General features: G+C 37.4%; 3 protein-coding genes and 1 pseudogene across 6 annotated transcripts; 3 read left to right on the top strand and 1 right to left on the bottom strand.

Moving 5' to 3' along the window:
• Window positions 1-79: 79 nt before the first annotated feature.
• On the bottom strand, window positions 80-24,825 carry LOC116302124 (uncharacterized). 4 transcript variants are annotated; one of them, XR_016120405.1, is made up of 5 exons: window positions 24,765-24,825; window positions 19,929-19,967; window positions 981-1,134; window positions 863-910; window positions 80-391 (listed from the first exon to the last, which is right to left on the bottom strand). XR_016120405.1 is itself a non-coding variant. In XM_031711341.2 (4 exons), the coding sequence occupies exons 3-4, from the start codon at window positions 16,079-16,081 to the stop codon at window positions 13,693-13,695; spliced, it is 1,893 nt and encodes a 630-aa protein (XP_031567201.2). In that variant the 5' UTR covers window positions 16,082-17,204; window positions 19,929-19,967; window positions 24,765-24,825; the 3' UTR covers window positions 13,556-13,692. The 4 variants fall into 4 exon arrangements, 1 of the variants encoding a protein (XP_031567201.2); XM_031711341.2 differs by lacking the exons at window positions 80-391; window positions 863-910; window positions 981-1,134 and adding exons at window positions 13,556-15,001; window positions 15,498-17,204; XR_016120404.1 differs by lacking the exons at window positions 863-910; window positions 19,929-19,967; window positions 24,765-24,825 and adding an exon at window positions 5,875-8,810 and having other exon boundaries at window positions 981-5,754.
• On the top strand, window positions 11,436-13,345 carry LOC148909025 (uncharacterized). The gene has a single exon (XM_089033996.1). The coding sequence runs from the start codon at window positions 11,436-11,438 to the stop codon at window positions 13,122-13,124; it is 1,689 nt and encodes a 562-aa protein (XP_088890122.1). The 3' UTR covers window positions 13,125-13,345.
• On the top strand, window positions 21,264-21,788 carry LOC148909024 (uncharacterized; annotated as a pseudogene).
• A 1,709-nt stretch (window positions 24,826-26,534) lies between the features above and the next one.
• On the top strand, window positions 26,535-27,332 carry LOC116302133 (beta-2 adrenergic receptor-like). Its single transcript, XM_031711353.1, has one exon. It carries the CDS (start codon window positions 26,535-26,537, stop codon window positions 27,330-27,332), a length of 798 nt encoding a protein of 265 aa, XP_031567213.1.
• The last annotated feature ends 539 nt before the right edge of the window (window positions 27,333-27,871 follow it).

Genomic DNA, 27,871 nt, shown 5'->3' with positions numbered 1-27,871 from the left:
AATCACCTCTTTAGCGTAGTGCAATCAATAAATACTACGGAGTATGAACTAAAGATTGAATATACATACTCATACAAAATACATTGCACTTGTTATTTATTACTTTAATCTCAGTTTCAGTAAAACATTTATTTTGGATTGAACGATTTTCTGACGTACTCTGATATACTTTGAGCAGTACAGCTAAATGCTGTTTACATATTTTTCAACTTAGGTGCTCCCACGTAACTTCTTGACCCTTAAGCAACGTCTAAGAAAAAGAAGGAACTGGCACAACTTTGTCGTTCGGGTTTTCGCTTTTGAAATCATGCACTATACAATTGGAAGAACGGTCGTACTTGTAACCTGGTCCCCACATCTTGTTACACAATCCTTCTCCATTCTTAAAAATCTTGAATAAAAAGAGAATATCATGTTAAAATGAAAGAGTCATACCAAACCATACCCCAGCCACTCGATAGACCTCAAATATGCATCAAAGGAGTTCAATTTGGCGGACAAAATAAAATAATTTTAATCTCATGAGAATTGGAAACCTATTGTAATGTCCTCGAAATTGAGCTGCATTCTGAGGTACTGCAAGGGGTCTGTAGATGTAATCACTCATACCACCGTTCTCACCTTATGTATCATGCAAGCTATCTAATACAATGATATGCCCATTTAACTACGAAACACTAGCAATGAAACCCCATGTACCCATTTCTATTCTTGCAACCACGTTACCGAAAAATCCCTAAAAAGATATAAACGACTCCAAGAATATCAGTACATATATCACCTATTGTACCTTGTACCAATCCATGCAGCCCTCATACCCTACATTAATAATTTCAACCAATGCCGTACACACTGAACTTACCATCAACATACCACGGTTATATAAATTTGATGTCTTTAAAAACTATATCTGAATATGACAACAAATAACATTAACACTGCTGTTTGCATGTTTGGAGTTATTTTTGGAGAATACTTACCTCGACAAAAGTACGGCAAGGTCCGGTAGGTTTTATTGGACCCTTCTCAAAGCGATACACAGCGTATTCATTCAGCCAATCCTCAGAGGAAGTCTTGTCATTCTTGCAGGCCTCAAACCATTCGTTGCAGGTATCACTGCAGATGGGCACTCAGCTAATATAATCCGTTGATGTGACAATGTGAAAGATAATGAAACAATAAAACAAAAAGAGGAGGAGCTGGGAAAATTGGAATAAGAGTTGGGAGAACGTAAGGATGAGCTGGAAGATAGGGAGCACACAATCAAGAAGAGCGAAAAAGAGTTGGAAGAAACGCCACCCCGTAGCTCAGTTGGTAAGAGCGTCGGTCTGTTGTGCGGGAGGTCGTGGTTCAAGCCTCGGCCGGACCAACACTCAGGGTCTTAAAATAACTGAGGAGAAGGTACTGGCTTTGTAATAATATCTGCAAATGGTTAGACCTTCAAGCCTTCTCGGATAAGGACTTAACCATAGGCCCTATCTCCCAACCCTTCCTAACCCGTTGAATTATTCGTGAAGAGTAGGGGAATGTCTCCCGGTTCAACAGCCTATCCTATACTGGAGGCATAATACTAACATACTAACAAATCACTTATGATTGTAAGCTGCACGGCTGCTACTAGCGCCTTAATATGCAGCCTGTAAAGTCCTCCACTGATCTTGTAAAGCCACCTGAGTTCCTGGAAATGGCGCTATATACATTCATAATCCATATCCATCCATATATGAGTTGGAAAAAAGGGAACACACAATCAACACAAACGCTACATGGTGTCAGAATGTCAGAGGATAATAAAGGACCTGCAGCTAAAGCATCTTCTAGCGGGATATCGACTTCAGAAACGAGCGATACGAGGATGTTTATGTCTAATGTGCCACTGCCACAGCATCTAAACATCCAAGGAAAATCTCGCGGTGAATTGGAGAAAATGGAAGCAAGTTTAGTCAGCCTACCAAAACAGTAACCGGACTAAAATAACGAGAAAGCAGCTTCCGAGTTGCGACGCTTATTACCCACATTGGCTCATCAGCTTTGGAGATTCACAATGGACTTCCATTCAAAACCAAAGAAGAGAAAGACAACATTGATATAGTGATGAATTTATGGCAAGACCATTGTGTTGGTAAGACAAACGTTATATATGAGCGCTACAAATTCAATAATAATTATTTAGTACAGAAAGAAAACGAAAGTGTTGAGCAAAACATAACAGCGCTTAGATCGTTATCATCAACATGTGAATTTGGCATTTTGAAAGATGACATAAGACGCGACAAGATTGTTTGTGGCATTAGAAGGACAGTATCCGCCAAACCAGTTTCAGCAAGCTCCCTGCTTGCCTCCATAAGATTATTTGCAATTTGTACGGGCTGATCGTCCTAGTAGTCCAGCAGATAGCGCAAACATCGCCAACTATTCCGGCCATGCGCCGCTCGCCAAGTCAGCGGATATCGTATAAAATAAAAACCACAGGAAGCCTAAGCTCTCTCAGGCCCGGACTTAGAGAAACAAAACCTTTTGCTACGGTATTCCTGTGCTTTAATAGGTATCCTATTACAAACGATGGCAAACGAGAGCTGAGGATAAACGAAAAGTATAAATTCGTTCAATCGACCACAGATTCGACATCAGTAATTTAGAATGTGTGTATTTTAAGGATCGACCCCGGCAAATGAGGTAACTAGTTCTGATTTTGAGAAATCCTGTTTATAATATTTGACCTTTTGTATTTTTCTTGCAATTTAACAAAGCACTTATGGCAAGAAGGCTGTTAAAATCTAACTATCGAGACGAAAAGGTTTTTCCAAACAAATTAAAGTATGTTTGCTAAAAATTAAATGCTTTAATGTTATATATTGATCTTCTACCCCGGCAAGTGGAAAACTGTTTACACAGAAATTTATAAATCGAAAACTATCTTGACTCTCTATACATTTCTTTGTAAAATCTGACTTAACTCGCTTAACACTTTCAAGCGACACCGCTGCATTTGTACGCGGGCGCATGACCGGAATAGTTGGCGATGAAGTTGTAGATCATGTCATGAATTCTTCTAGTGAACTGAAAAGCAAGCACTGTAGTTTGCCACAAGCAGAGGTCAAATGCCTAATACCAGCATACAAAGAATATCATACACTAACAATAACAGAAAGCACTCAAGGCAAAAAAAGGAACGTCAAGAACAATAACACTCACTGATGAGGAAATTACTGATCTCAACTTTTGCCTGGACATAAAGGATAAATTTAACATTTCCAATGAAGCTTGGCATGAACTGGCCTTGAAATCAACAGAAATGCCAAATATGTATCGACTTAATAAAAGAATATCAGATTTGAATGCCAAATGGAGGCTTACAGACACACCAGGAGAGGTAGAGGGTGTTCAGATTTTATTTAAGGAAAGTTGACGGAACAAACCAAGAGGCTCAAAAACAAGGGGATGCTCAAAAATTAAAATACAATCAAGGTGAAGTTGAGTGGTGATGGAACAGAACCAGTATTGACAAAAGATTTAATAAATAGTTAATTTTACTTAAACTTAATGCTCAATGAAAAGGATATTGCAAGGAGTCATAAAGGTAACTATTTATTGGCTGTAATGAAAACCACGGAAACCTATGACAATCTTGCAAAAAGTCCAAGTCACATAAAAGCAGAAATGGAAAACTATCATGAAATTGATGTTGAAGGACAAAAGTGAATACTTCCTAGGAGGTGATTGAAAATTCTTAGCATGTGTCTGTGGATTAGGTCCAGCAAACCAAGATTATGCATGCATTTATTGCAAGTGCCCCAGAGCATCTAGATGTAATGAGGAGGAATGGCAGCAGCCACAACAACAGGAACGAAAGCAACAACAATAGCAAGAAAAACAACAGCAACCACAACACTACTAATTTCCACAACAAAAACACTTCAGACTACGTACACTTTGAAGAACGACAAGACCAGCAGCTAAGTGGAGTCTTTCGTCAAGCAATAAAATCCCTTTCTGACAGAGACAGTAGCTCTTTGGAGGAATTCGAGGCAATACGACCCTTTGAAGAGTCCACTGATCATGAAGAGTCCACTAAGGCGCCTGTACAAACAGCGTATGAGCTGAATGCCCTTTGTGCGAGGACTTCGGCCCTTGAAGCTGCAAACAAGAATAAAGAAAGGAGGTAGATGCTCGAAAAAACACCCTAGTAAGTTTAACACTTTCATTAAATTAAGTTATTACTCGGGCTACCTATAAGGTAGGCCGAGTTTAGGTTTCGGTTTTGTATCAGTCTATCGTATGGTCGAGGTTTTACATGATGAATATGCATACGATCGAGACAGTCATGAAAGCGAGGCGACGCACGAGTGCAAGTCATGTGACCTACACGTTGGGTCGGAGGTTTTCTTGCTCTCTGCTCCTCGTTGGTGGTTTGTTATGGCGAATTCCTTTTCTTCTGGGACACTCAAAATACACACAAACGCACACGCCGTTCGCGGTAGACCCACACTAAAAGATGTCGAGCGTTTTCGGAACGGGTCGGTCCGCGAACTCAAAGCAAAATGCCAAAAGAATGCCAAAGATACCAGAAAGATTACCAGAAATGTGAACTCAAATGAAACTCAAATGAACTCAAATGGACAAACGTACAAACTTACTCAAACGTACTTAAACGAACAAACAATCACTAACTCTTTAGTAAGCAGGAACTTCATTGATAACTGCTTCGAAGATGATGGAGACAAAGAAAATATTCCATGTAAGCTGAAGATGGACGCCATATTGGAATCTTTCAAGACAACATTTCATGCCTTCCGCGAATCAACAAGCATTAGACTTACGCCATTTTCATCGAGGATAAGTTTTTTATGTATTCTTTTCTTTTTGTTCTCAATTTTGGACAGTTTCTTTAACATTCTATCGTTCGTTCAACTATTAGTAGCGAGCCTGTTGTGCATGATGTTGATTTTAATTGTACATTTCATAAATGAGTCAACTAAGAGTTTGGTATACTCTTTGGAAAATGACTGTGATTTATTGGAAAAGGCTGTACAGTTATCTGTATTTGTTGATCACAATAAACTATTATATTTATTAGAGGATTGCAGGTCTCGTTATGCCAAATTTTATACTTCTCAGTACCGTGTTGAGCACAAGCCTCGTGTTGCTTCGCGTGATCGAGAACCAAGTAGAGTCCCTGTTGAACAACTCGCACGCCTTTTGCACAAAAGCAGAAAAATACGGAAAAGGGTTCGTAAGTATGTTTTCAAAAATGTACCCATGACATCTAGAATGCATTGCTTTGTCAATAAATGTCATTTGAATCACGAAATAATGAAGTGTTATTGCAAAATCTACAAAGGATCTAAACGAAACAAAGCTTCTGGTAATTCTTTTCCCAGTCGAAGGAAATTACGATTCAGGAAATCCCTCCTTAAGAAATTAAAGTTTCACAAAAAAGCAATAAATGCTGGTTATAGTCGTTGTCAGCCAATATTGAAAAATTATAGTCCAGGAAAACATGCTTCTAACAGTTTACCCCATGTTTACAAGAGTCTCAATCACAGAATAAATCACAGTAAGTTTACCCTAAGCAGAGATGTAGAAAAAAATCCTGGTCCATACACAGTAATAGATCCAAAAAAAACAATTTCTGCTCCATATTCTCAAGGTAACATTGCATTATTTGGTCCAAATGCTGGTCGTCAGTGTGTTGCCATGTCACTATGTGCATTGATATATAACCATAGGAGTGCAATAAGTTCTTCAGTAGACCTAGTAAACACCATGAATATTGGGAATGAGTTATATTCTGTCCTATCAAGATTATACAACCAAGAATTTTTACTGTTGACAGAATTACCCAGTATAGTAACAGTACTAGAAAGCACTTACCAAATGGAATACAGTCCAAGTTATACTGGTAATATACATGATGTCTCATCTACTGTTGATTTCCTCTACTGTATGCCCTTAGGTAATGCTTTGCAGATTTTAATTGGAGAAAATTACCATTCATTTCTATTAACTATTCAATGTAGTATGGTAGCTATTTATTGTCATGGTGATGGCAGATTTAGAATATTTGATTCTCATGCTCGGAATTCATATGGCCTCCCTCATCCTCAAGGTACTTGTGTACTCCTAGTTGTCGATGACTTTAATGCTTTAATAAATTACTTCCAAAGTTTTTATGACAATTCAACAGGTTCTTTTGAACTCAGGGGAGTGCATATCACAGAAATGTGTGAACAAAACAATGCAAGTGAAAATACCTTTAATCTACCAACCCACATAACTGAACAGAGTGAAGTGATTGGTAAAGGCACAGATGATGATCAACAAAGCCACAACAGTCATAATACAAGTTTCAATGCCTATATGAATGGTATAATTTTGAAACGTTGCTGCGCTATATCATTTTATTGTATTTGTTTTTCTGTTTTAAAAGCCTGTAACTATTGGAATTCATATACATTGGAATCAATTTCTGATCATGGAAACATGTTTTATACTCGGAGCCTCAACAAAGAGTGCCTTACAACCAATGATTTACCAGCAAGCCTTCAGATATATGATGCAGATATAAGTGTTAAAAATAATTTACAAAAACAAGGCAAATTGTGCTGCACATCTGCTACAAGCAAATTAGAACTACAGAAGATAATGACAAATAATACAAAAGGCAATACTGGATTTTTAGCATGGCTGTCCAATTCTTGCATTTGTTGCATTTTTCACCATAAATGCCGGACCACCGACTTTTATCTCATAGTGTTATACAATGGGGAATTTGATATGTTTGAAAAAGTAACCAGTGTATCCACCTAAGTACAGAAAATGATTGGTATAACAACACAAACACTTCAAAATGAGTTAGATTACCATATTTTATTTATATCCTGCTCAACTCAATTATCAAACACTGCAAGACAAGGTATCATAAGGAAACACAAATCAAATGCACAAAAAAAGGTTAATGCTGAGAAACGCAAATTAAGCTATGCAAACATGAATCCTGCCCTTAAGAAACAACGTTTGTCTCAACAAGCAGAACAGCATAAATCTATGAACACAGCAAAAAGAGAAAAGAACCTTTCACGCCTGAGATCTAACAGTCAAGTAAGATACCACTACCATCTGCTATCAATCGTGAAGCATTTGGATCAGGAAGCGAAAATGCCAAAGCATTAGCCCTACAAAATGCTCAATATTCTTTTATCTTTTTTACCAAGCAAACCGCCTGGCAACAACGGTTCCCGCGAGACCCTCTCATTTTTTCGGGGTTGACCAACATAAACACATCCTCTCCGATTGCGCTCCTTTACTTTCACACTTCTACTACTTTCTCACCTTCTTTGTTTTCGACATAGGTAGCCCGAGTAAACGCCAATAAGGGCGTCTAGTTATTAATTATTAAGTTATTATTAATTATTATGTTAGATATAAACTTTCTTTCTTACATAAATTGTTATTTTTTGCACCAATCGCAGAAAAAAACTGTTTCATTTTGCTTTACAGCTCCATCTCCTTGAGTCTGTGCTTTTTTATACACAAATACATAGTTCCTTCGATGAACAAACTTGCATGGATATGCTTGACAATATTTCCAACACTACTCCTATCGTATCCTATCCTATCGTACAATAAAATGATAGCAAACCTTTCTCCATTAGTTGAGGTAATTATTTTCTGGAGTTATTAATAACGGTATGTATAAATTATCATCTCTCTTTATAACTTAACTTCTGACTTATGGCACAAATAGGGCGAGGCTCCTGGAATCAACTGACGTCTTTGTTGACAAGATAAAGTTGAGAATCTGTACGACGGCAGCACAGAGCAAAGGATCAAATGGCCCACAGTTTGTCCTTCAAGAAGCTCATTCCTTTGTTTTTAATTTCTTACATGGAGGAACTGGCAAATTCCTGTTGCCAAGGAATGACCAACTCAAACGTCGCCATCAGCAAAAAGCAACTTGATGCACTGAAAGTGAATGCTTGTAAAGGTATCGACCAATCAATAACTAGTAAAACATTTGGTTTGAGTTTTGTCAACAATCTGGTGTCCAGTAAATGCATTGCTCAGTTATGTATAGATTACACAATGAAAAAAATATTCTTAATCCTTAATAATTTCAAATGAATATTTCACGCGTTCACTCTACAACGTATTCACTTTGCATAAATCACTTCTGACGTAATTATTACTACCTTCTGTAATATCTATCAGATTTTCAACCACGAAAGACAGTAATAGAATGCTTTACACAGCAAGTTAGTTACGCTCAAGTGTAAGTCAGCAGTCTTAGTAGATTATCATATTTGTGATAATGGGTAATTGTATTAAGTGATTCAATGACGTCATTTGTTACTGTTACTAGTGAACAAGAGGACTCAAAGCTTCAAGCTCTCAAATCGTCTTTTTGTTGGGAAGGCAATTCTCGCTTTTTTAAAAAGCACTCTCCGCCCAAGTACCAACTACATCACCACTACAATGGAAAAATCCGACTCTCCGCTGCGTACGTCCAGACCGGCAGCATATCTAGCTGCGAATAACTGGGTCTAGCTTCAATACCCGCCTTTGAATCATGATTTTTCCGCCAAATCTGAAATCTTTAATAAATTATCTTTGTTTTGATATATTACAAGTCAACTTTTGGGTGGTTTTTGTTACGTCAAATGGCTGCTAAACTACATCATCTGGTCTTTCTCCTTTTGATCTTCTATTGTCAAACTGTAGTAGCCATAGAAGACGATTTTAGGGAACGAAATGATCAATTTAAGGCAAATTCTCCTACCTACACTTACGAAATTACAAAGTAAGTCGGAATAATTAGGCTTTTTTAATTTAAGCGTTCAATAAACGTATTTTTATTCGTCATTTCTAAAATTAGCGAAGCTGATTTGTATAAGAAATAATTTTATTGTAGCTATTTAATCTATGCCATCTCTAAGAAAAGGAATAATACTGGCCGTGGAACTTCTGCTTTATCAGAGGTTGTGAGCAGGAGTTTGACAGATTCTGGAGTTGAAGGGGTTTTAATTAACAATCGTATACTGAATGTATTTAGAAAAACGATTTCAGTTTTAAAGAGCAAAGCAAAGGCTGCAGCTAGAAAGGGTGGCTTCTATCTCAGGAGATTAGAAAAGAAATGGAGAGAGACTACTCATAAATTTACTGTGTACTACTCAGAAATTGACAAGTGTGCACTTGAACAACAGATCAATAATCTTAGAGGCCAAAAAGAGCATTAGAAGACACTGTTGCGGAAGAAGTACCAAAAAGGCTGAAAGTGGAAGAAAAACTACAGGCTGCTCTTGAAAAATCGGAAAGCTCTTGTAACTTTTACAAAAAGAGATTCAAAAATTTACTCAAAAAAGTTATGAAGAACCAGGAAAAAGCAACACCAAACAAAAGAGGGTCATCAAAGAAAGAGTCTTCATGAGTTCACAAAAAGGCACCAATACAGGGTAAAGGGCCAGATGAAAGAGCAATGTAATACAACTCTCTCCTTTCTTGGTCATCATGACTTCATTGCTACAAAAGTAGAGATCTTTAACAATGCAACCCAAGAATATGAGACCTTACAGCTAATTGATAAAGATCAACTCCCTCTCAAAGAGAACAATCCTATAACAATCACTGATGAGGAAATTACTGATCTAAACTTTTGGCTGTACATAAAGGATAAATTTAACATTTCCAATGAAGCTTGGCATGAACTGGCCTTGAAATCAACAGAAATGCCAAATATGTATCGACTTAATAAAAGAATATCAGATTTGAATGCCAAATGGAGGCTTACAGACACACCAGGAGAGGTAGAGGGTGTTCAGATTTTATTTAAGGAAAGTTGACGGAACAAACCAAGAGGCTCAAAAACAAGGGGATGCTCAAAAATTAAAATACAATCAAGGTGAAGTTGAGTGGTGATGGAACAGAACCAGTATTGACAAAAGATTTAATAAATAGTTAATTTTACTTACACTTTGCTCAATGAGAAGGATTTGGCAAGGAGTGACTATTTATTGGCTGAAATGAAAGCCACGGAAACCTATGACAATCTTGCAAAACGTCCAAGTCACTTAAAAGCAGAAATGGAAAACTTTCATGAAATTGATGTTAAAAGACAAAAGTGAATACTTCCTAGGAGGTGATTGAAAATTCTTAGCATGTGTCTGTGGATTAGGCACAGCAAACCAAGATTATGCAGGCATTCATTGCAAGTGCCCCAGAGCATCTAGATGTAATGTAACCAAAACCTGGTCCTTAACGGACAAAACGTTTGGAGCAAGGACATATGAGTTAATTGTAAATCGAAACCCCTCTATGCACGCTCTTTACTGCCATGACCCTGAATTGTTGAAGCTATACAAAACATATTGCACACTTTATCAACAAGGGATAGAAAAATATAACGATACGGCATCTAAAGATCATTTCAGACCATCCAACCACTGAGGGTATCTGCTTTGAGACAACTCTTCTGGAAAAAACAAAGAGGCCAACACCTTGAGGCAGCAGGTTACCAGCGAGAAAAAATTCTTTGACTTGTTCAAACTGTCTGGAACAAGGTCACAATATCAAGTCATGCACCAAAAAATGCCAAAGGTGTGCACTTGAAGTTTTCTGTGGTAACCTTGATAGAGTCAATAATAAGTGGGTGCCAAGCTACACTTTGTGAGTTTCAAATGTATATTGCAGCTTATGAAGAGTTTGGACAACTATAACTGCCTGTAAAAAACATCAACATCATAAAGACTTTTGTTTTTTGTTTTCGCTTCATTCCTGGTTAACGACTACATTCCTCAATGAAACGTTTTGGTGGACGAGAAACGCGTTTAACACGGTCCGCCATATTATTTCCGGTTATTAGGGAGCAGGCACACCAGAACTGAATTGGTGTTATGGTCACCAATATCAAATGTCATGTCAATGTATGGAATGATTTTCATATGCAACTTTATTGTCATTTAACTTAAGAATACGGCCGCACACTAATTCATGCATGTTTTTTTAAAAAGAAATTATGGTGATATAAATAATATTATATTTTATTATATTTAGAAATAAAATTCTAACTTTAGTTATTAAACCAACTGCATTCATAGTTTTGCGGATATTTCGATGCATTTTTGGTTAATTTTACACACCAGTATATTCTTGCACTATTTTACACCTTTTGTAGGAATTAGTGTAATACTCCCTTTTCGAATTCTCGACGTCCATTTCGAAGACCGCTGAGCAATGCTTACAGTCGCAGTCAATTGACGTCGAAACGAGGCTAATACAGCGTAATGCTTATAGCAATACAAAATAACAGTGCGAAAACTTGAAGTCTATCTCTTAAAAACGATCGTCGATCGATTTTATCGTCAAAATAATACACAAAGACCTTCTTTATCTGGATTGATCAGTAGAAGAAGGCAATGGAACACAAAAAGAAGCGAAAAATGTCGGGTTTTGGCAGAGAATGTGCATGTTATGGCTGTTCGAATGCTCAATATTCCAAAGATGGCGGAACGTCGGGGCTGAGTTTGTTCAAGTTTCCACAAAACAATCCGCAAAGAGATCGTTGGTGCAACCTGATTAAAAGGCAGCACGGAAGAGATGGTTTTTCAGTCAATAATCTGACTTTAATTTGCGAAGAACATTTCCGAAAGGAAGACATTTACAGGCCTCCCGGAGGTACACAAAGCCGTTTGAGAGAAGGAGCAGAACCTTCGATTTTCCCTTGGAAATCGAGTGAAGTCAAGCCTCAGCGACGTGTTTTAGTAAGGCAAACAAACAATCCCGAACCATCCGTCACGACTGAATCACTGTCGGTGTCTACAAAGACTGATGTAAACTTGGATGAAATGGAAATAGAAGATGCTGCGAATGTCGTAACTGTTAGTAGTGAAAACTCTAACATGCATGTTGTCGAACCCACTGTAGTCGGACCAATCAAACCTCGTTATCAAAAAAAAGCAGTTCAAACAGAAATTGAAAGTGATTCACCTGAGACTAACTCCACTCAAGAGCACAGTTACTCTTTCTCCTTTGCCAGCAAAAGAGATACATTTGGTGAGCAGGAGGACTACATCAAAAAAATAGAAGACAAATTGGAAAAACAAACTGCTATCATTCATGATCTTCAGTCTCAAGTAGGTGTTCTGAAAAAACAGCTGGAGGAGTATGAAAGAAAGAAATTCAGCATTGAAAAATTCAAGGATGATGACAGTGCCATTCTATTTTATACGGGGTTCCCTAATTACAATGCTTTGGTGGCGGTGTATGAGTACCTCGAACCAAAAGTTGGAAAGCTACAGTACTGGAATGGACAGCTTGCTCCTGACACTAAAGCATACCAAGAGAAAGGAAAGAAGCCCGGCCCTAAACGACGCCATTCAGGGCTGCAAGAATTCTGGATGGTATTAGTACGTCTAAGGGTTGGACTATTTGTTAAAGATTTGGCAGATAGATTTGATATAACACCAGGACACTTTTCTAAGATTTTCACGACTTGGATTAATTTCTTATATTTAGAACTAAAACTGCTATTTCCTTTCCCCACACAATCTGAGGTTTTGGAAAATCTACCCATCCAGTTTGCACACTACCCCAATACAAGAGTCATCATCGATTGTACAGAAGTGTTTGTTCAAGTCCCATCATCACTTAAAGCTCAATCACAGTCTTGGTCAAATTACAAACACCATAACACTTTCAAAGTACTTGTTGCAATATCACCAACTGGCCAAGTTACTTTTGTGTCCAAGCTCTGGGGAGGAAGAGTATCTGATAAAGCTATTACTAAAGAATCTGGCATACTTGAACTACTTGATTATGGAGACAATATCATGGCAGACAGAGGGTTTGATATAAAGGATATCCTTCCTCCTAGAGTTGACCTGAATTTGCCTCCATTCAAGGGCACAAGAGATCAACTGACAGCAAAAGAAGTTGAAGATACAGCCAGGATTGCTTCAGTTCGCATCCATGTTGAGCGAGCAATAGGAAGAATCAAGAATTACCACATACTTGATGGTGTTCTCCCTCTAAGTCTGGCTCATGTTGCGGACCAGATTTTTACAGTCTGTAGTTATTTAACCAATTTCCTCCCACCACTCCTCGAGCCAGAAAAGCAGCAACAACATTAACCTTTTCATTGTTTACATAAATTTGATTTTAATTTGATTTGAACATTTATTATTTTTGGCATGATTTGCACTTTTTGTTTGTCTACGGAAAATAATTATAGACAGTAAAATGTATTTCTGTTTAAAGTACTATTTGTTGAATCAACAATAATTTAAGTGTCTCTAGAAGGACTGTTATTATACAAATGAATGGTGTAATGTAATGAATGTAAAATAGCATCAAAATTATATAATATATTATCCAAAAAGTTGAACAACTTACTGATACATTGTTTTACATGATTTTTACTTAATAATGTTAGCATCAGTTTGAATGCACAGTAGAATGAACAGCAACATTTTAATGTCTATATCATCCAAAAGTTAACTAAAATGCCTCTAAAAGGATATTAAATATGTAATTGTTTTAAAAAACCAATGTGACAGTTAATACTATTTAACAGCTATGAAAAATGGACAACTATGAAATAAGAGTGCACTACTCGAGAGTATTATTTAGTAATTATTTCACAGGCCAAATATGCATGATATTAAATTAAGTGTCACTTGTTAAATGATTAACATAAAATCACAATGACCTTAATTTTTTGTACTGTTTATGAGTAAGCCAGCCACCATGCTTGTTCAGGGGCAATCCTCTTTTCACTCGTCGAGTGAAAACCTCAGGTAAAAATGCTCTCTTGTAAAAATACATCAAAGCTGGCATTGCTTCTTTATCCCACCATTCATTATCAAACCTGACTCTTTGAATAGCTATGACATCATTGCCAAACCAGACAAGAAAATCCACCCATGGTAGGTTACACACATACATTTGTCCTTGTACTTGATAATAATATTCATGTCCCTTTTTCAGAACAGGATTTCCATTGATAAGAGTAATGTAAAATTCTTTATCACTACATGCTTGTTCAACAGTCTGCCCACGTTTTGAATATGGACATTTAATCTCTAGTCCTCCTAATATTCCATCTGTTGAGGAGGGATCGTGTACCAGTCTGTCCAAACTAGCTCCTAGACCTGGTGTTTGTTTTGATATCTGTGTACCAACCTCTATAACTCTCAGGTTAGTATTGCCTGTTGCATGATGTAAAGCCACATAGCAGCTCACAGCATCATTCTCATGATGTAGACCATACTGGAGAGAAGAAATAATTCTTTGGCTGTTGTTATTATCAATATACATTATGTCCTTCAGCAGAGTATCTGGTGCTTTTGTTCTACGGACAGCCTTCTTGAAGTTTGAAGCAGTAAGCACAGTTTCTTTGAGCTTTTTCCATGCATTATTTTCACTTTGCCCTTTAGTTTCCCTCTCAATTCTCTTTACTTCTTCATCACTTATTTCCTGTGCTTGAACATAGCAATCAATAATATTTTTGAAAGCTTTGGTGCTGATATCAAACTCATCATTGAAGGGGACATTTTCACTAGCATCTAGAAGCTCATCTATTTCAGTAGCATTTTCTGGAATGGACTCATTCATACTGTCAATTTCGACTGTGTTTGATTCTAAATGAACAGTTGACTTGATATTGTGAGCAATGAAATAGATGCTGCTTTGTAAACAAGAGGACAATTTCTCTCCTAGTATTTTGGTAGCTTCAATGTCTGCATGTCTGTCTGATGGGGCTCTTGGATCATACAATGAGCTTTTAGCATTTGCTCTAGTATCTTTCCCATACTTGATTTTTTGAATGATTATCTCATCCACAGGCTTGGGATCAGTTTTCATGTTCCTGGGCACATTCCACCCACAGAGACGTGAAGTGCAAGAAACTGGCTCAGTGTTAGACTGAAGACCATTACGGCTGAAATCCTCTATGGCAAATATGATGCCTCCAATATGGTTGCATCTTCCAAATCCATTTGGTCCTCTCCTAATAAATAAGAACATTTTCCCAATTATTCCTATTGTTCACTGGCTATTGTGGAATCATATAAATTATAATAATTGATTTTTAAAAACTTAAAAGTTTACAAGAAAAATAAATAAATAAAGCCATCAATTAAAAAAAAAACATCTTACAATACTTGAATAATAGGCACACTTATTTAGTTAGTAATTTTAGTAGTGTAATTTATTGACTTTCAAAGATTTAGATTAAAAATTAAATTTTTAAATTTTTACACCTGTATACAAATATTAAGTTGTAAAATAAAAAGTATTAAAATGCCAAAAAGGAATTATTGTAGACCTAGAAAAAAAATCTAATAATGTCATAGTTTGTTTTGTACACGAAGGTTAATTTAGTTGTGAAGATGCCAGGTCTTATGTATCTATGTTGCTTGGGAGACATTATCAATTATATAAATTGGTGTGATAGAGGTATTGTGGAAAAACGTTTAGTCTAATTTCAAATATTTGAAACTTACCCGGCAGTACACTTGCACGCAGCTCTTACAATGTCATTTCCTGTCTTGTCAAACACTAGTATTGACTTATACTTTTCAGATTTCATTGAAGCAAGAACCTCTGCTTTTAAATAAACAAGGCTGCCTTTGTTGCATAGTTGTAAATCTTTAATATGTCCTTCTTTAAAGAATTGGAATGCTCTTAGCTGCTTGTAGCCTCCAGTACACACGTCAAGCTCGCTGTACTTAGATGTCTTTTTCACAAGATAATCATAGAGCTGTACGAAGGAAAATGTCGGTAATTCTCGTAGATCTTTCTTCCATATCAAACCAGTTGCTTCTCTTATAATAATCTCGTATGTTAAGTCCGTCGTATTACTAGTAACAGGTGGTGCAAGAGCTTCGCCAGGTGAAGTGTTGGGGGATTTGGACCCTTTAGATCGTTCAACAAGAACAAAGCAACGAAGAGCTAAATCTTCCTTTTTTCCACCGATCGGCTCACCGAAATTCTTGAGAATAGTCTTTAACTCATTAACTTTCAGGTTTCTAAGGTCTTGGATAGATTTAAACTGATTTAAAGTAGAAAAACGATCGTTTGAAGACATGTCACACACGTGGAAACTGTAAACACAGGGAAATGTATTGCTGTATTAGTCTCGTTTCAGTGCTCAAGTGACCGAGCAGGAGACTGGCGCTGAGTCTTGTACCGAGAATACGAAACTCAAGTATTAGCATTTTGCCGCAATTCCACCAATTTGGTCTCTTTTGTTGTTGTTGTAAGGGAAGCTCCGTTTATTATTTCAGGTTGTACTTTTCTTGAATTACGTTCCAAATGCAAGATAAGTAAAGAGTTTCTCTTTTGTATTTACAATATAAGTAAGGTTGAAATTTATGCAAAGCTTGCAACGGAGTGTGTTAAGGCTTGGTTCTTGGGAGGCGACAATGTGGAGGCCAATCTTCACACCATAACCGTCATTGATCTCCCCCATTGATCTAGACAATATGAAAGACGCAGAATCGGGTTCGAAAGAAGATCAGTGTCCCGTAACAAAACCAAAAAGAAAAAGGATCGCATCGAAGCAACTACAAGAGGGTATGATTCTTGGGAGGCGACAATGTCAAGGGCAATCTTCACACACTAACCATCAATGATCTCCCCCATTGATCTAGACAATGTGACGAAGAATCGGGTTTGGAAGAAGATGAGTGTCCCGTAACAAAACCAAAAAGAAAAAGGAACGCATCGAAGCAACTACAAGAGAGTATGGTTCTTGGGAGGCGACAATGTCAAGGACAATCTTCACAACCTATCATTGATCTCCCCGATTGATATAGACATGAAAGATGTAGAATTGGGTTCGGAAGAAGATGAGTGTCCCGTAACAAAACCAAAAAGAAAAAGGATCGCATTGAAGCGACTACAAGAGAGTATGGAGGAGGAACAGGAGGAATGGCAGCAGCCACATCAACAGGAACGAAAGCAACAGCAATAGCAAGAAAACAACAGCAACCACAACACTACTAATCCCCACAACAAAGACACTTCAGACTACGTACACTTTGAAGAACGACAAGACCAGCAGCTAAGTGGAGACAGTATCTCTTTGGAGGAATTTGAGGCAATACGACCCTTTAAAGAGTCCACTGATCATGAAGAGTCCACTAAGGCGCCTGTACAAACAGCGTATGAGCTGAATGCCCTTTGTGCGAGGACTTCGGCCCTTGAAGCTGCAAACAACGAATAAAGAAAGGAGGTAGATGCTCGAAAAAAACACCCTAGTAAGTTTAACACACTTTCATTAAATTAAGTTATTATTAATTATTATGTTAGATATAAACTTTCTTTCTAACATAAATTGTTATTCTCAATTTTTGCCCTAATAACTTATTAACCTAATGTTTCATTTTGCTTTACAGCACCATCTCCTGAAGTCTGTGCTGTTTTAAACGCAAATACATAGATCCTTCGATGAACAAACTTGCATGGATATGCTTGACAATATTTCCACCACTACTCCTATCGTACTATAAAATGATAGCAAACCTTTCTCCATTAGATGAGGTAATTATTTTCTGGAGTTATTAACGACTGTATGTATAAATAAAGCAAAACTGAGATATTCGACCACCAAAGACAGTAAACGAATGCTTTACACAGCAAGTTAGTTACGCTCAAGTGAAAGTCAGCAGTCTTCCTGTTTACGGTGCTGCAGAACCCGAACTAACCACCGTTGAAAATTTGCTGTTGCTGTTTTTTATTGTGTTTTTGACTGCTTTTTTCTCCACTTCATCGAGTTTTATGTCTTCTCAAGTCCGGGAACTAATTCAAGAACTAAAATGGATGGGCGTCCAACCAGGAATAGTCAATCTGCGGCTTTTTTTCCTGCTTCGGAGAATGACACTCCATCAATTAGTGTCGCCGGTGGTTCGATCAATGGGGCTGTGATTTCATTGTCATCCGTGGTACTTTCGCCTCAGATGTTGGAGCCCATAACACAAGCAGCCACTCGAGGGGCTTTAGCAGCTGTGGCAGCGACAAGGGAAGTGGTTCCGACGTCCTCTGTTGGCTTTTCACCCCATCCACTTTTTGTAGTATGCTTTAAGAGTATATTTATTATAGAGTATATAATTATTTTATTATGCTTTATATACTGGATAGCCACTATAGGAACATTATTAAACGTCAATGAATTTTACATATAAAGTTTAGCTTAAGGTCACTTCATTCCAGTGTGCTATAACTTTGAGTATTTGTTGAGCAATCTTTTTTTGTTTAATGGGTTGGTACATAAAAGTTTTTTAAGTTAATAGAAAAAGAGTTAAACATCTTGAAACATAATGAACAAAAAGAAAAGTACCTCCCTGCTTATTTCCTTCAAGCTGACATTAAAGTCAGCGGGAGGAGACACCTTATATCTGTGACTGAAAAACAGCTTCACCACCTGGCCAAAGCCAAGAACTGGTACATGAATGAGGTGTTTAAACTTGTTTGACAGCCATTCATGCAGCTAATGACGATGAACGCCTTCGTTGGTGTTAATGATTTACCAGTGATTATGCTCATATCACATAACCGTAATCTGATAGTTTTGATTTTGTGATAAGTTGATGTAGCATGCGTAAGAAAAGTTAAACTACCAAAAGAAGCTCCTTTGAATATTAATTAATTTGCTATCCGGCCAAGTAGCACAGAGGTATGTAATTCATATCATATTTAGTTCTTCTACAAGCAATTATCAATATTATTATTCTTTAGCATAAACTGCCTATAGTTGGCTGAGTATTCATTTCTAAGTATCGCTAGACCACGTGTTGCATAATCATTCCCAATCAAGCACATTTTTCTATTTGTAAGCGGTTTTAACTAATACAGATATACCTTATTGTATTTTACCCAGTCTTTACGTGATTCTAATAAATGTGATTGAATGATGGAATCCCAGTGAGTGATTTGCTGTTGTAACACGGCCGACCTGGGGATCCTCGAAAGACTGCCCCAGCCATAACAGTTGGTAAAGATGACCATATTAAACAAGTGCCACTTGTATTTGTAGTGATGTCGGGCAGGGGAAAAAGGATTATAAGAAGGTAACTATGATAAAAGATGGTAACGAAGACAAACAACTGTTGTTGAACACTCAACTTATTTCCATTTTCTCTTTCTTTTGTAGGTGCTAAAGAAGGTTGTATGGGCTGCTCTCAGATACTTCCTCCCCAATGCTCACATAATAGGCTGCCCATTTCACTGGGCACAGAATGTTGTTTAGAAAGGTTTCATATAACTAAGTCATACATAATAACCATAACTTTAACTTCCTCCTTTGTTTCTTCATTTTAACATTATCAATGTTTTTCTTTCATAGGTCCAAGCATGTGGGCTTGCAAATGCAATGTCTAGAGGGCAATGGCACTCACTAGTTCATAGGTCAGCTCATATCATTGCCATACCTTCCCCATACAGAAATTCATGCACAGTGGAAACCACGCCAGCCATGCAACACCTTTTTGAGTACATCAATAGCCTCGTGCAAATCAGACTCTTTGACATTATTAAGCTGAGTGCCACAAGGCTCTTGCCTTGGTCCACTTCTCTTTCTTATTTATGTCAACGAAATAGCCTTCTTTAATAAGAAATGCCAAACACATCTCTATGTTGACGACACAACAATGTCATTCATGCTTCCCGTTTTTGTTTTTGTTTTGTTTGTGTAAACTTATGTGGAGAATTCTTTTGTCGAAACCACTTGCAATCTGACTCATAGGTTGTGCACCTTGCCGCCAGTTATACTACACATTGTTTGAAATACATTTACACACAAAAATTAACTTCAGGTGATAAAATATATTATTATTATTGTATTATTTAATACATGAAGTGTTTAATTAATAATTGGTTTTTTCAATTCAAACATAAATGCAACAAGGAATTATTCATTACTTGACTGTACTTACTTTTCATTCCCCTTTTAATATGTTTTCTGTCATGGTCTCCTAAACAAACATAGATACAAACAGATAAGTTCACGAGAAAAGTTTAGCAGTTGTCTTCTATAAAACTTGCATTTTACACCATCAGGGTTGGGTTTGTGTGCGATATAACAAGTCACCAGTGACGTCACAGACACTAATACTTTTAGGGTCTTTGTATTTAGCATTGAAATTATTATCTTCTCTAAAACCAATCATCTAAATCGTTTTTAGACCAATAGATCGATGGATCGATGGATCATTAGATCGATGGACCGATGGATTGGTAGATCGATGGATCTTTAGATCGATGGACCGATGGATCTTTAGATCGATGGACCGATGGATCATTAGATCGATGGACCGATGGATCTTTAGATCGATGAATCGATGGATCTTTAGATCGATGGACAGATTGATCTTTAGATCGATGGACTGATGGATCTTTAGATCGATGGACCGATGGATCTTTAGATCGATGAATCAATGGATCGTTAGATCGATGAATCTATGGATCGGTGGATTGTTAGATCGATGGTGTGGGATTCCTGTGTGTTGCCGGGCAAGAAACGGGTTCCTGGGAACGATCTTTTAAATTCAAAGATGGCGTCGTTTCGTTTAGCGCGTTTTGTAGCTCAAGTAATTCATCCCATTTTTAAAACTGCTGGATCGATTTCATATAAAGAAAGCAAAAGGATTAATGACAGAAGAGTGATTTACCAAAGGTAACCCTATTTCGAAAGGACTTCCAAACTCTTTAGCCAATCAAAAGCAAACACAATGCATGGGAACGAGGATGACATTTGTGGTCTCCGTCGTCTCCAGTGTGTTTACATCTCAGTTGTGAAGTTTTTGAACACTCTCTTCTTTCTTGTCAAGTTTCCATTTGGTTAAAAGATGGCTTCATCAGAAAAAAATCAATTCTGTTCAAGATCTCGAGCGGAAGCTCTCACAAATTGCTAATCCTTGGGACGAAATAGCTCCTGCTCCTATCACTGAATGGCTAGACATTTACGCCAAAAGTCGTGGCACATGTCCAGAGCTACTCCTCACAGCGATGCTGCCGTGTTCAAGTGCCTTAATTGGCAATGCCACGGTAAAGATCTTTGACTCTTGGAGGGAAAAAGGGAATAATTTTTTTTGTTGGTTTGGCCCCATCTGGAGCTGGAAAGACACTGGCGTGTAACATTGGATGGGTGACGCCATTGATTTCACACCTCGAGCCACATTTCAATCTTAACCTCGGTATTGTGCATCGACGAGGGATACAGCTTCATGCACAAGCTCACATCCACTTCAAGGTCAGTGTCTCACACGTCACTCACCATGGAGCTGATGTGCAAGCTCTATGATGGAGACTACTGGTATACAGTCAAGGGTAGCCAGGGAAAGCGCACTGGGGTGCAAATTACTCGAATGAGCATGACTATGTTTACGACACCAAGGCGTTTTCTAGCTGATGTATGGCACAAAGTGGTTGCCTCAAGAAATGGCTTGGCAGATATTGTATAAGGACAATGCAAAAGTAGATCTGGATACCATGGAGGAATGATCTTCATCCCTACAAGAAAGCCCACTCAAGGGTCTTGGAGCTGTTTATGAACAAATATATGCAGAGCATCACCAAGATGCTGCCATTGAGTATACCCTCAATGCATCAGCATGTGAATTATACTTAAAGTTCTGCAAGGGCCACAACAGTCAAGGATCTACTCTATCAAGTGGCAGCTTCACTCCTGAGTGCAATGCCAAATCTGGCAAAAATGCCATACGATTGCCCTGAACTTGCACGTTTTGTGGCATCGGTTGGGAAAAGCCCTGGACCAGTTGGTAGGACCAAATTAAATTATTAAATTATTATTTAATGCATATTTTTTTTTTTTAAATTAAGAAACTGTATTTAAGGCAGTGTTCGTTCATGTTAAGATTGATCATCAATCATCAAGGGGCAATTACATTTTGAGTAGCTAGCAGTTTCAAGAATACAGCCACCATTCTGATATATGTCACAGAGTGCCAAATTATCATCATTTTTGTTTGACATTTGACCAGCACTCTATGAAAAGTGCATATGTAATAACATATGTAAAAAGGATGGCCAAAAAGGATACTATATTAGATAGCACTGTTTTTTACTGTATTCTTTATATGTTTCTAGGGTTTTTTGCAATGACAGCTTTTACAATATAGATTTTTATAATTATTCTTTGTTTAATATAATAAAGTTAAAATTAGAGTTCTATTTAAGTCACATTTAAACAGATTAAATTTTATTGTGTTGATATCAAAGTTACAGATAAAAGTTGTACAGCTGCAAATTATTAAAATGGTTATTTTTTCTGATACCAGTATGCATTTCTTTATTAAAAATGGTTAACATTTTGAAGCTAGAAAACCCTTGTTAGTGAACAATGATATGACTACACAACTTTATGGATACTGTATAACTCTGGCAAGAAAGACTTCATAAAATTTTAATTTTGTTTTGAAAGAATATTAACAAGATGAATAGTAACATGAACAATTGCGGCAAATTTATCATTTTTATTATCTTTCAAAAAGTTAATAGTTCAAAATAGAACAATGTAATAAAACAATGAAATAAAATCAAAGGAAATGCAAATAGATAGAAGTAAAATTGTGGATGGTAAACATTTGACTTTGTATGAACATACATACATAGCTAAATACTTTACTGCAGTGTTTAAAAGTTTATCTCAATTAAATTTAATATCAAAATCAATGGTCCATCCATTCCTTATATAACACATTTGGCTGAAATGGACAAAGAATCAGAAGAATAAAGGCTTCAATTTTTTATATGCCATTTGGCTTATTTTTGCATTTTTTCATTTTTCACTCATGGTCACGGTCACTCACGATCATTCTTGGTCACTGGTGTGTAAAATAATGCACAATCCTTCAAGTGTCAATTGGACAATTAAACTGTGGACCCTTCATTTACTTGTACCAGCTTTGTTTAATCTCTTGTTTTAATGTGATTGTAAACAAATCTCTTTCTCTCAAGAGTCTGTCTACCAAGTTCTTTACTTTGTCCTTAGAGGGGATAGAGTCAAAGCCAGCAGATAGCAATGTGTTACAAAATACATCATATAGAGTATCACTGTATACTGGAATTTGGTCAATGAAAATAAGCTGTAATATAAAAATTTCAAAGTCTTCCATTCGGTCAGGTACTAGTGGCTCATTTACTCTTTCGAGGAATTGCAATGCTGTGGCAATGCATTATTTTCTTGTTCACAAATTCTCTTGCCATGGGGATTTCCACAGTTAAGACACCTACACAATGAGCTGCATCCAGAAATATTTTGAAAGCATTTACAGCGTGATCCATAGCTTTTACAAAAATCTTTACTTTTATCTTTTGCTCCTCCCTTGCCACATGAACAAGATATCTTTTTCCCTTGATTTGGTTCTTTAGTGATATTATGAACATCATTGATATTAGTGACAGCAGATGCCATCTTTGAAATTGTTGATACAGCATCATAATGACCCTTTCCAGACTGGTTGAAGGCTACATAGATTGGATCATTGCTTAAAGGCTCCTCCTGGGGAGTCAAAGGTATGATTGGATAGCTACTGATTGATGAGTAAATGACAATTGGAATTCTCAGTACATTGCTTAAGGCTAGAAGAACACTGTTCCCAAGCTCACAGTCAAATAACCCTTGCTCCATAAAAGACATGGCTGTTTCTTCAAATGTGGATTGGTGGGAAGAAATTAAAAACAATGAATATTGTTCACTGTTTTGACCAAGCCATTCATCTACAACAAGTTTTCGTAAAATGCTTATCCTTTCTATTATTGACTGATTGGCAGCTAAGTTTAAAGATTCAAGATGAGAGCAAACTTGATGATTAGTGTCAAAGAAGTAATCAATTCCAAAGGACACAGAGGCAAAACAACAATCCCCATCAACTGGAACAGACACTCGCTGTAAATCAGAGTTCGATAAAGCCTCATCAAGCCTTGCTTCACTTTCAACAAAGTCATTCTTACTACTGTATTCATTATTTGAAAGCAATAGCAACATTGATGGGGCATAAACCCTTGAAAACTTCTTGGCAATGATGGAGTTTTTAACAAAAGAAGTTGATGCAATGTTACACATAATAGCAGCCTTGCTGTAAATATTTTTGACTTGTGTTTGAGTGTTCATGCCAGTCCTTAGTGTAGAAACCAATATAAACCCTATTGATTGATGTCCACCAAAACTCAATCTTTTGTTTGCCAAAAAGGTCTAGTTGGTCGCGCGTGGCTGGGAATCGCAGTAACTCAAAAGATTAAAGGGATTAAAGGGAATAGCATGAGATCTAATAAAAATTAAGATTTATATTTGTGAGGGACACGTGTTAGATAACTTTCTGGGCTAATTGTGTCACCCTCCTTAAATAAAGTTGATTGTATTTTATTGTATTGTATTTGAGTGGCCTTCGTTTTTCCAGGGACTTCGTTTACCCCCACGCTCCATTTGTCTGTCTGTCTTCTGCGATTACCGAGTAATGTTTTTCAAGATAACTAAAGCCAATCTGCAACTAAAAATAGCCAATCTCACATCTAATATGTAGTAAAAATAGCTTATCAAATACTTAAAGGCCAAAATGCTTAGCTTTTCTTCTTTACGAGAAGACATGTTGTGTTTCATCATGTAATGCGACGTCACGAAGGCGCCAAAAAACTCCGCTTGTTTGCTCCACGAAAATAAAATGAAATAAAAATTAAATCTCTAAGAGTTCAAGGAATACTATTAATGTTAATAAATAAGCAGTCTTACGAGGAATCCAATAGCTTCTTACCTTTGAAGTAGCGATATTTTGAACTCGTTGCACAACCATCCCATCCGCCATGTTGTTCTTCTTGCTGTGATGACCCTAAGGCATGATGGGTATAGAGGCGCAGTATCATGAGTCAGGGGTAGGGTGGGGTTGCCTTGTCTACTTCTCGACTTTCTGCTCAGATATCTTTGAGATCAATAGTATTTATGCATAGAAATAGTCACTGCGACTGACAGTATCGAACATGTTTCTAGGGGAGGAGTGGCCGGTATTTAGTAGTCTCCCCCACAGCCGCTTTCAGTGTCGTCACGCAACGCTTTCTCCCCTGAGTAGCTACTCAGGGGAGAAAGCGTTGCGTGACGACACTGAAAGCGGCTGTGGGGGAGACTAGGTATTTAGCGGCTCTCACTACCTTTAAATCAATTGCAGGTCTTCTTGCTATAAACGTTTAGCGATAGTAGACCCGCTATGAGTACATGTTTTTACTTACTTTATGTGACCATTCGCGGTATGTGTGCATGGTGGTTGTGGGTTGAGTTTGAAGGGGGGACGGGGGTTGGGGGGAGGTGGAGAAATTGCTTGAAAAAACGCAGTCTCTCAAAGACCTGCCATTATCTTAAGCCTGGGGTACCTGAGGGGAGGGGATTTGAAGGAGTGGATCACATGGTTTTTAGACAACTGGAGGGGAACAAGCCACACATTGACAGGTATCAAAGAGAGGTTCACTCAGTAGCAATCACTAGCGTAATGTCAAAAAAGAGAGACGGAGCACCTTTTTGGGGGGAGAGGGGAAAATTAATTTTTCAAGTCTTGTGTAGTTTCCGTTCTTTATTCTAACTAGCATGCCCTCCACATGAAAAACGCTTCTCAAATCCTCTGACCCTGCAGGTTTGCTGTTTTGACGCTTCGTTACTTCCCTCCGGATAAATTTCTATTTACCTTACCTGTAAATCTTGACTGCCAGGAACAAGGCTGTTTAAACATAGTGCCAAGGTTAACACCCCGATTTGTCACTCATATTAACCAAACAAGAGTCATATAATCTTTCTGGTCATCACTTGTGACGTCAATAGGAAATTCATTTTGAGAAATTTTAAATGAACTTTTCAGATTTCATTGTAAATCCTTTTGAACTTACTTTTACTAGAACAAAAATGTTATATGGTTAGTAATGGTTTGGAAGGGAAATTCCATCCGCGTTTTCATGCCTAAATGTCGACAAAATCATTTTATTCCCGTGAGAAATTTGGAGAACGAGTCGAAATGTTTCTGTTGTTGGCGATTCGAAATTTCATTCCCAAAACATCAAACCCTTTTTTTTCCCCTGAAAAACATTAAGCTAATCGTACTTCCGAGTTTACCTTTTTTGAATTTCGGGTAACTCGACGATATGAACCGCTCTAGAAAAACTAAGTTCGTCGTAATGTCTTTGTCGAAAACCGCTATTTGTTCCTATCCAATTCACGCCAATAAGCGCCATCACCTTCAATATACGTATTTGGTCTATTTGGACAACCGGTCCCTCACTCAGCTCAATACAAAGCAAACTTGCTAGTTATAACGAGATCACCTATATTTGATGTCATTTTTAACCACCAACCATTCTAAATGACTTTATCGAGCGTGACATCGTGGTTCGGTTTGTGTTTTGTCCCACTCTGCATGACTTTGACCATTTGTGGAAGTTCCATGATCTACTTAGCGTTCTATCGAAAAACATCCTTAAGAAACCATTCCAATATTTTCTTTTTGAGTTTAGTCACAGCCGATCTACTTTGTGCAATCTTGGTAATGCCTATTGAAGCAGCTCACCTCTACTATTCTCCGATATGGCCTTTTGGGAAGGTGTTATGTCGACTATGGAACACTTTCTTTGCTACATTCGCTTCACTTTCCGTGTGTACCTTATGTGCCATCAGCGCTGAAAGACTGTGGGCACTTCTAAGACCATTTCGCTACGACAGCTCAGAGATTTCGGTCAAAACTCTTATCATTCTCGTTTCTTTGTGGATCTACGCATTCCTGAGTGGAGTTTATAGCTTCTTTATCTGGGACGTAGACGAAGAAGGCTTCTGCTTTAGCGATCTTTCGGCGCCATTTGACAAAGCAGCTCCAATATTGATCATCAATGTTTTACTCCCATATGCTACCTGCCTTGTCGCGTATGGCAAAATATTCAAGATCTCTCACAAGCAAGAAAAAAATATATGTCTTACCACGGTGAATTGCAGTAATAAGATAAACAGCAAAAGAAAGCGTATCGTTTCTCACTTGTTGGTGAGGAAAAGCACCGTCACGTTGGGGTTACTATTAGGATCGTTCACCCTCTGTTGCATGCCCTTTCTCGTGTTTCATATCATCGATGCAGCAGTCGAACACCTTCCGAATCGACTTTATGTATCGAGTATCACCAAATGGTTGTTCTTCGTCTGTAGTTCGAGTAACTGGGCGTTGTATGGTCTACTGAACAAGGATTATAGGAAGACCATGATGGAGATAGTTGGGAATATGATGTTCTTTAGGAAGAATAGAGTTGCGTTTGTTCAAAATCAGGAACTGACCATAAGAGTAACAATATCTAATAAATGATTACAACTTATATTTTCTTTTTTAACTCGCCATTAAAATTAAATTACAGACATTAGAGAAGAGACAATTTAAATCAGTTATCGTAGCACTAGAAAAATTTCAATTGCTTGAGTTTTATTTGGTTAGTGGAGGGAAAGGTGGTAGTATTCGACGTCGCTATCTAAACACTGAAAATCTATCAAATAATCTGTGTTTGCAGATACGGCTTCCAAACACAAAATTTCGCCATGTTTTTTTAAATTAATAATGATATGATATAATCTTTATAGGAAATATCGCACGATCTCGAGTACAATTCGGAATTTATAGGTACGAGTGATGTTTGGAAAATTTTCAAAAATGGGCGAGCCTTTATTCGAGTCCAATTTGAGAACTTTCAAAACATCACGAGTATCTATAAATTCAGAATCGTAACGAGAAGATTGTGCGATTTTTCGTTTGTAATACACTCACCAAAATTGAGCAACATAATTGGGACTCTATAGAGTACAATTTGGGATTTAATTGTACTCCTCTTGTCCAATCAGAATCGAGTAATT

The sequence above is a fragment of the Actinia tenebrosa genome, unplaced genomic scaffold (genome assembly GCF_029948245.1).
Source record: "Actinia tenebrosa isolate PJP-AT-01 unplaced genomic scaffold, QUT_ActTen_1.0 PGA_scaffold2__45_contigs__length_23673736, whole genome shotgun sequence".
Taxonomy (NCBI): domain Eukaryota; kingdom Metazoa; phylum Cnidaria; class Anthozoa; order Actiniaria; family Actiniidae; genus Actinia; species Actinia tenebrosa.
This window is presented reverse-complemented; position numbering and strand designations above follow the sequence as displayed.